At 38.5% G+C, this 10,046-nt stretch overlaps 1 protein-coding gene across 1 annotated transcript in view; it reads right to left on the reverse strand.

The window, feature by feature from the left end:
- LOC135477926 (uncharacterized) overlaps positions 1 to 10,046 on the reverse strand; it is a 159,935-nt gene that overhangs the window by 25,646 nt on the left and 124,243 nt on the right. The window contains exons 32-33 of the mRNA XM_064758149.1: positions 9,256 to 9,388; positions 3,912 to 4,029 (exon numbers count right to left, since the gene is read on the reverse strand). Of these exons, the coding sequence (XP_064614219.1) occupies positions 3,912 to 4,029; positions 9,256 to 9,388 (251 nt within the window). The remainder of the gene's footprint in view (positions 1 to 3,911; positions 4,030 to 9,255; positions 9,389 to 10,046) is intronic.

Raw genomic sequence — 10,046 nt, forward strand, 5'->3', positions numbered from 1 at the left:
AGGGTTAAACAAAGACATCCGTCAACAGCTCTTCATGTTTAGAGTGATCATAGGCTACTCTAAATTCTCACAAATTCGACCAGTTAGGTATATCTTTAGAAGCGATTTTTCGAAACACACTTCGTATGACTTTCAAGATTAAAATGCATTATTCAGGTACCGGTAGGGACCTATGTATTAACTCCCGTCCAAATCAGGTAACATCCTCGAATAATGCTAAAACATGTATTATGTCTATATATATTTACACATTGATTGAGGAGTTAGGTTAAGTTACGTTGTAACACATAACTCCACAGATCACTGAACACAAAAGCTATCTCTCAGTCACGATGACAACTCGCTAGAAGAATTATTTGCAGTTTTCCTTCATCATGCATCTCATCTATTATCTTCAAATTATTTTTTTACCTTAACTATGCCTTCCATGCAAGTTAAAATAATACAGGCATAACACAGACATTTGAAGAAAAACAAAAAAAAAACAAAAAAAAAAAAAACAAAAAACAGATAAGGACATTTGAACAAAATTAAGTGTATTCTATTCTTACTGGGCATACTTACATCTACTGTTTGGTACACAAGCAAGATAACATCACTTGTAATCACTCCTATTAATTTTTCATTTTACTTTCCCACCAGACAGGACTGAGTGACCCCTTTTAAGCAAGCCATTTTTAACCGGGTAGGTTATGAAATCAACTCGATTTAAGCCAATTACTAAATGTGTGCGAGTTAGGAAAATTGTAACGACAGAACAAAAGAGCCTCGATCAATAAAGAGAAAAAGGCCTCCATGTTTATCGCATTACCTTTTACTAGTGGCTGTGTGTGTGGAGGTGGGAGGGCGGGGGGGGGGGGGGGAGGGGGGGGGGTCACAAACATTTGTTGACCAGCAAGAATAAAAGCTAGCAAATTTATATCTGCATCTTATCTGCTGGAATTTCCTTTTATTTATGAGACAAAGCCAGTTATCTCAACTGTGTCCCGATCTCTCCCTCACTCCCCCCCCCCACCCTCTCTGTGTGCCTGGTAAAACCCTAGTGACCTTTGGTACATGAGGTAGTACATGAGGTACTTCAATAAATCTGGGTTGTGTCAACATACTTCTCCCTGCTGCCTTCTTAAGACCTCACTTCCTTCTACCCACTGGATTCCACCAATTCAGCAGGTATCCCCCCTGCTCCTCTCCCCTACCACCTTCATCATACCTGTGTCCAGTGTTTGCTCAGTTGTTTCATCAAACACCTTCAGCAAATGGCCAGTGGGGAATTGGTTAATCCACACCCTTTACTTCACAGGGTTAAGGCAAACCCTATCACCCCTCCTAAACACTTGAAGCTTGTTCAACAAAAGAACTGGAGGGCCCTGCACTGGTATCATAGACCTAGTTTGTGCGAGTTTACCACATACCCTACATGACCACAAATTTTGTCCATCACTAACCTTCCCATATTTCTCGACTCTGAGAGTTCTATTGATTTAAAAAAAAAACTGTTTTGAGGTTTGCTTGGAGCATCGGATGATATTCTACTGGACAGTTACAGCACCATAAATAACAATTAGTCATCTTTACTTGCCTGTAACGATGCTTTTTTTTTTTGTGGGCAAAATTTTAGGTCATTTAGGGTAGGTAACCTGGATCTGCACCCATGACTGTGGATCGCCACATACAATTAGCTGCAGTGAACTTCAAGGTATATACAGACTGAGGTGTAATGATATCCAGATATGACAAAGCAGCTCTATGGTCAATTCTTTAAAACATTCTTTCTTCCTACAAGGGACATAACCTTCATTTAACAAGTGGCCTTAGTGTAAGATGACATTAATGTTTTTGTGGGATGTGGCAGCTACTGCGAATTAGTGCTTGCTGAATTTTACAGAGGTAAGGATTTATCATTTTCTCTGAAACAAATTGTGTCCAATGATGAAGTATATAAATTTAAAAAAAATATTATGCTTGGTGAATCAAATTCTCCAGATGTCGATCAAGATGTATTTTCTTAACAGCTGTAAAGGTAGAAAAAAAGAGTCTGATTAAAAGCAAAATTACTCAGACAGCCAGGCAAGCATGTTGGATTCATGTCTCTTGCAGAAAAACAAATTTCATTTCTGCTTCGCTCTTGCAATTTATACATTACAAAGGGCTATCAAAACCCCAATTCAAAGCTAACTAAACTGCCATGTGACTGCCCTTACAAATTTGTAGCTGTTCTGGATGTGGATTTAATTCACTGATGACAGATTGACACTGTCAATCAAAGTGCAATCCTGTGTCATCAGTATCCGTTATCCTCTGGTAATGTTCACTACCCCACGGGTCTGCAGCTAACACAGCTGACAGTCATCCCAAATCATCCCGTAGTCGCAAGGTTGACGTTGCAGCCAGCCTCAAAGTTAATAGCTCTTTTTGTCTGCCGACCCCATAAATAACCAGCCCACAGCCAGAGGCTTATGACAACAGACCAGTTTTGAAATTATAGAGCAACGTTAAAAAATGTCCTGGGAAATACGCGGCCCAAAAGTGCTAGTTGCCAGTTTCTCAATTTCCCATTCATTACACAGCTAATGAAGATAGATCAAACACAATGATGACAAACATGTCAGTTGCTTTGACTCGGAGAGGCCAATGCCCATGTGCAGTTTTAAAACAGGCTTGCATAGTGACAAGCAATTAGCTGGACAAACACAGCTTGTTGGGAAGTCCGCAGCCCGCGAATCAACTCCCTGGACCTTCGCTCATTAGGCTGCGCAAATACCCCACCAATCCTTCCCCTCACGAAAACGCGTCCGCGTAACACCGTGAGACAGCCCTCAAAGGGGTACCGAAACCCCAGTCAATACCGTTGCGTACTCTGTCCATTTCGACACATCGTTCTGGTAAACTTAGTTTCTAATTGAAACCAGCCAGCAAACATTCCTTGTGTCCATCGGTCCCTTTCTACCCAAAGGTGCTATGTCTACTTGTAAAGGCCAACGCGCTCTGCAAACTACTGCAACCATCTGCCCAAAATTCACAAGCCTGAGAAAATGCGACCATAGTCAAACCAGTCAACAACTGCATTCTTATCATGCCTTGTCTATACAGTTAGCCGACAAAATCAGTCCTCCAAAAACTTAACGTTTGCCCTTTTGTTACTGATGAGGACTTACTTTCTGCAGATATTTTTGAAGTTTGACAACAATTTTGAGACAGGATTCTACTCCAGTTTACATGTTTTTTCATAGGAAGGGTTTTACACTTTACATACAGTTAGCCGACAAAATCATAAAAATCTGATATGTGACAAAATGTAAAATCTCACATGATAAGAAAGAGGCAGTGGAAAGCACTGGGACAATTCCTGAAATTCAGTGGTTTCAAAATAGTAATATATAAACATATCACAAGAAATTTCTACAAGATTTTCAAATCAGAGATCTATTCCAACATCCCCTTGAACAAAAACTTGTATAGATTACCAAATGACTGTTTTCTAACTGTGACAATTGTGAAAGAAAGGACAAACACTATTTGATGGCAGAGGCGCTTACACAAAATGACTTCAAAAGGCTGTACCCATTTTCTCTAGGACAACACAAGTTCATACTCCAATCCACACTACAGTTAAATCTCCCCCCCCCATCCCAGCACACACACATCATAAGCTAGTTTTATGCATTTCACTGTTGTCTAGCACTCTAGTTTTCAGTAAATTTACTGCTAGAGAAAATCGTAGCCTTAGTGGTGTGCTATTATGCAACTTACTGCCTGTTAACATGTTGATAGAAGAATTTTAGAGTGGAGAAGGAAAAGGTGGGTGACTTTCAATCAAACCTTCTGGTAGAAAAACAACCGTTTAACATGCAACTAACAAAATCCGTTGAATCTCAGAAACAGAAAAGTTGAAAGAAAAGTGTGTGACTTACAGTTGCTGTTCCACGGTCTCGTTGCCATAGTTCTGCTCTCGGGGACGCACCTTTAGGGTGATGTTGCAGGCTTGAGTGCTCGCTCCAAAGTTATCACTGATCAGAATACGCACAAACACTGAAATGAACCAAGAAGTTGTGTCAATATTGGTTTGGTGTCAGATCTATGGACGGCCTACAGGAGAGATTTTCCTTCAGCTAGCCTGTCTTTGAAGGCAGAGGGGCTCTGTGAGGGATTAACACTATGCCCTTCCTCCCTGTATAAGTACTCTAGGACCAGTGGTCTACAGGTGTGCCTTACGGGCTGGCTTGAAACAGTCAGAACAGGCTTTAGGTTCCGCCCACTCCAATACCCCCAATACAGCCCTCTTGGGAGCTCTGCACACAAGACACACTGCCACAATTCCCAAATCTATAATTTCCCCGATATTAGATCGTTTCCTTTTCACATCTTGTCCATTAACAAAAAGCTAGGCCGTGTTTGCCTGGATACAATGTCCGAGCTCTCTCAAGTTCCACACAATCTGGAAATGGGCCAGGTCGTTCAGTTAAAAGGAACGTTCCATCCTTCAAAACAGGGGAGATAAGACATTCTTAAGCCAGTACCTCAAGAGATACTGATACCCTGTTGTGTTTAAATCTCTCGCTACACATCCCAGATAAAATACTTGAGGGAATATTTCCTTTCACTTGGCAAACTTAGGAGCGATCTTGGAATATATTGCTTTGGCACTCTCCAAGATCGCTCATTTTACATGAGTAACACTAAGTATCAAATAGCACCACTGAACCATGTTAGACATTGTAAAAAATGAAATTCTCTCCGGCCATATGTGGGAAGGTCAGTCAGCAACCTGCGGATGGTTGTGGGTTTCGTTTGGGCTCTGCCCGGTTTCTTCCCACTGCAATGCTGCCCACCGTCGTATAAGTGAAATACTCTTGAGTACGGCGTAAAACACCAATCAAATAATAAATAAAAAATGAAACTATATCTTCTAACAGTCTTTGTACTGGCTTTGCAATTCTTAATACTACACATTTTCTCAGCGCATCATGTCACATGGGCAAATTTATAAATCAATAGACATATATTCATAGTTCATATATTTTGCTGCAACTGTCAAGAAAACAGCGTTAATATCAATATCATAATAGACTTCTGGGAACTCGTCACTCAAACATTACTCCAATCGTAAAGCAATCGGACTTCCTGACAGAATTCATGCTCATTCAAGGTCGTTCATCAGATTCAAATAACCCTCCTAAAACACATCTGTCATGAGACCAGACTTCCAACGGTTTCACAGGGCTTTTATACACAAAACAGAAGGAAATTAACTGAAGAGTGTATTAAATTCATAGTTGACCTATATTTCGGCTGCTAAGTTTGGGCCATCATCAGGAATTTCAAATACGTATGGCATGGCATAGACGATGGCACAAACATAGTAGCCAAAATTTAGATGATTCAACTATGGCTTGGAAGTTACTTTTTTAAAATTCTTTAAACATTCATTTCATGTGCACATGCATTTACATGTAACAACAAATCTGTTGTCACTTCACCTCATCACATCATTAATGCCATGTCTATCAAACCCTAACTGAGTGGGGCTTAATTTACAGACATAAAGTGCACGCATGAAGGGGACATTTGTAAACTGAAATATTCCAACTGCATAAAACTGTCAAAACTGATCTTAGTTTATCCAAGTTAAATAACTTTAAATATGTTTCTGATCTCTGATCAACGAGGAGCTTCAATCTATATGTTGTTCACATGTAGTTGTATTTCAGAGTGTTAATAAGGACATTTTCCTTTCTCAAAATAAATTCTTCTCCTTATTTTCATTATTGAGAGACGAATATGTAAAAACATACTCTCTCTAAATTTGATTCCATTCACATCAATCCAAGCAATGGTACTCTCGTTAAGCAACGGTCCATATGTACGCCATGTAGATGTAGTTCATCAGACACGTTGTCAGGTAGCCATACAAAACATGGCCTTGAATTCTGTGTTTGTCCGTGTAAAATGTGGAAGTAACGTCTGACTTTTTCACACCACCTCCTCAGATGGTTATTTCCAAACCATTACAGTTTTTATTTAGGCTATAAAGCCATAACATGTCTTGTAGCAAGCCTATAACTCATCTCAAGAAGCTTCTTGCATATTTCATCCTAGTATGAGTTTCACAGTTCAGGTGATTCTAGCACCACAGAAATGTAAAACTAGTCTTGTTCTTAAACTGTACATGTTCATTAATAGATAGGTTAAATGACACATATATGCCCTTCTTCCACATTGTCAAATGAGATGCTGGACTGTGATCAAAATCATTAGCAATCAAAAACATTGCAAAAGCCTCCTAAAAAGCTAAATTATGATCAAAATGTTTCCTAAAAAATTGGAACTGCGAATGAAGTCACCAGTCTCCTAAAAAGCTAAGTTGTGATTAAAATCTATGCCTCTTAAAAAATCGAATGGTAATTAAAATCTTCGGTTTCCTAAAACGATGAATTATGACCAAAATCATCAGTTTCCTCACACATTTGAATTGAGACCAAAATCATCAGTTTCCTCATACATTTGAATTGAGACCAAAATCATCAGTTCCCTAAACGCCTGAAATGTGACCAAAATCATCTATCATGCTGATCAACTTGACTTGTGATCACCATATTATCATCATCATGATTCTATTCTCGACAGATGCCAAATTTACACACCCTACATGTACATGGACGTGTGCCTTACATTTGTGGTAGAGGTAGCCAATCAAGCGACAGCCAAGTGACCATTCTCCATGCTTCACAGAATTGAAATAATCCCCAGCTCAGATCTAACCCCTGGCTTACCCAGCTCTTATCTGGCAGCTGTCTGTTCCGCAAACTTTCACCATTGATTTTTTCTTCCCAAGCGATGGACTAGCCAGCCGTCTCCAGACTCAGTAAGAGGTGTGGAGAGCAAAATAGCCACCGTATACAGTAAATGAAGCTGGGTGGCAAGCTTCCAATTAATGGGATAAAAACGCTAAAATATCACGAATTAAGAACTAGAAATAACATAAATGAACTTTCACAAACATACTGTGTAAACTCAGAGACTTCATGAAAATCTTTTACCCTGACGGCTCCGTGATCTTCAAAAATAAAAAAAGAAAAGAAACTGACAAAACTGTGATAGAAACTAGCCTATATTGTCACCTATATTTGAAATGACTCTACACGGTTTTAGTGAAAATAATGTCCCTTTGCACTGTAGAATGTTTTACTTTTATAAAGGCTATGAAATGTATGGGTCAAACAAACTGAACAATGCCAGGAGAAAAACAAGCGCACATCATCAGGTACCCGACAAACACCTAAATCCACACCCAAACTAGCAACAACCAGATTTGCCCATGCCATGAGACCCTCTCTCACTGACATAGTCTGCAAAACATCGCTGCTTTAGCCCAAAAGTCAGCAAGTGCAATGCAACTAATACAAACAAGAATATCTTTTTGTTTTTTTTGCATGAAATAATCACAGATGGGAAATTAAAAGTTTTGCGCTTTCATTCATCACAACTGACTTTCTTTGTGACAGAAAAGTAAGAATGTTCTTATGTAGACAGCTGTTCATTGGACGAAACCTTAAAAATGTGACTGAGTGTCAAACATCTCGCTGAGGGCCTGTTATGTCATAATGTACTCAAAAAGCTTGTATGTATGTTGAAGAAGCCATAGTAATGACCAAGGAAACTTCTGACAAACACAGACTTCTGTTTTTCACTTATAGGTGGAGAAAACATAAAAATGACAAAGTTCAGATGAAAGAGTGCGAAAAGTTATTCCTAAATGTGGTCTTCAATATTTTTTCCCACTTTTCCTTTAATAAGGAGAAAAAAGACACTTGAAAATAATTTTTGTATGGTGGGTATTTTGGGCCGCCTTTTGGTATTTATATTCATTGTTTAATTATGTCATAAAATGAGGTTGTAACACAAGTTTAATAAATATTTTTGCGCTAGAATTTGTTTTTTTTTCAGCTAACAAATGTATTAAACCTCAATTTGGATCACATTTACATTTTTGATATATTCATAAATGTTATCATAATTTAGGTTAAATGCATATGTTTCAATATAAACAACAAATTTACATTCAAATAAATTTATTAGACAAGCCTCACATCATTATTAAGAACATTATCATGCAACAACGATAAATACCAAAAGTTGGACCCAAATACCCACCATACAAAATTATTTCCAAATACCCTTTTCTCTTGGAAAAAAAATTCCAAAACCATATTAAAGATCACATTTGCAAATAAGTTTTGACGCTCTTTCATCTGATTTTGGCATCTTTTTGTTATCTTCTCCTTTGAGATTTGGCATTCAAGTAATTCATTTTGGCATTTGGCATTTTTGCTTGAATATGATTGATTCATCCACTGTATACAGAAACTTTAAATTTTTTGGTGAGCTTTGATTACTTTCTTACCACAAAAACTTCAGTGTTGGCACCAAAAGTATTATTTTAAGGCTTTTATTTGCTCAAAGTGTCTTTTTACCTTCCAAACATTAGCTAAAATACAGTGTTCAAGTCCACATACTAAATCAATGACTGAGAAAGTCAAAGGCTGGCTAACAGGGACATATATTTAAACTTTCTTGAAAGGGATAGAGATTTGATGCTCATTGGCAGACAGTGAAGAGGCTTGAGCTCCCTTGAATAATTGTACTGTACCAGAAACTCAGACCAGTCTGGCCTATCACCCATACCAACCAATCAGCAACCACTGTATTCTTTTAAAACACAGCCTTCAACTCTGTATGTGTGAGTGTAAATAAAGAAAAAACGTCCATGGAAACCCCGGGAAGCTCGACAGTTTGAACTATCAGAATCAACATGGTCATGCTTTGTCTTTCTTGGAGTTATGACATTACACTCCATTATCACAACACAAAACTCAACAGTACGCCAACCTGTCCAACTAGATACACCGAGCATACTATGAAAAATGCATCTCTTTTATTTCGAATTATCAAAGTTTTTGTATTATGCTAAGCTTACTGACGGATAAACAAGATCTCTGTCGAATATGTCAACCAATTCAGCAGGACAGGAACTTTGTAAACTTGAGCAGGCTGACCAGCTGGAGATTTGAACCACCAATTCATTTTTCCCCTGACTTCCCACGAAAGACAGTGCTTCTATTCCCATCCTGTTACATTCATCCCCCATTTTCCTAGTATTTCTCAAGACAGACAAGTTGCGATCAGGCAATCCAGCTGGAGATTTGAACCAGCGATCTCTGGGTTATATCCCTCCCTGCTACATAAGATTTATCTTACCCTTGTGCTCTGGTCCTTTACCAGCAGGCAGTCTGAACTCCATCTTTGTGTTCAGTCCTCTGTAGATCAGGTTGTATGGCTCATCTTCCTCCAAGCCTAGCCGATAGCTCACTTCATAAGACAACGGACCATGCTGTAAGAAACCAACACAAGCTGTTCATTTGTTCATTTATTTGATCGGAGTTTTAACAGCATAATCAACGATATTCAACATATACGAAGGTGATCATAATGTTAGCGAAGGAGTTGGAAAATTGTTGTGAACTCACAAAACATAGACAAAGTTTTGGGAGATTGATTTGATTATGCGATTTCATTGGTTAAGGAACGATCAGGCAGATGATCCACTGAGGATACCTATTAAGTACACTAATAAAACATGATAGCACACTATCTCAGCCTACTGATTTGATTATGCGATTTCATTGGTTAAGGAACGATCAGCCAGATAATCCACTGAGGATACCTATTAAGTACAATAATAAAACATGATAGCACACTATTTCATCCTACTGATTTGATTATGCGATTTCATTGGTTAAGGAACGATCAGCCAGATAATCCACTGAGGATACCTATTAAGTACACTAATAAAACATGATAGCACACTATTTCATCCTACTGATTTGATTATGCGATTTCATTGGTTAAGGAACAATCAGCCAGATAATCCACTGAGGATACCTATTAAGTACACTAATAAAACATGATAGCACACTATTTCATCCTACTGATTTGATTATGCGATTTCATTGGTTAAGGAACGATCAGCCAGATAATCCACTGAGGAT

Source organism: Liolophura sinensis, chromosome 11 (assembly GCF_032854445.1).
Source record: "Liolophura sinensis isolate JHLJ2023 chromosome 11, CUHK_Ljap_v2, whole genome shotgun sequence".
In the NCBI taxonomy this organism is placed as follows: Eukaryota; Metazoa; Mollusca; class Polyplacophora; order Chitonida; family Chitonidae; genus Liolophura; species Liolophura sinensis.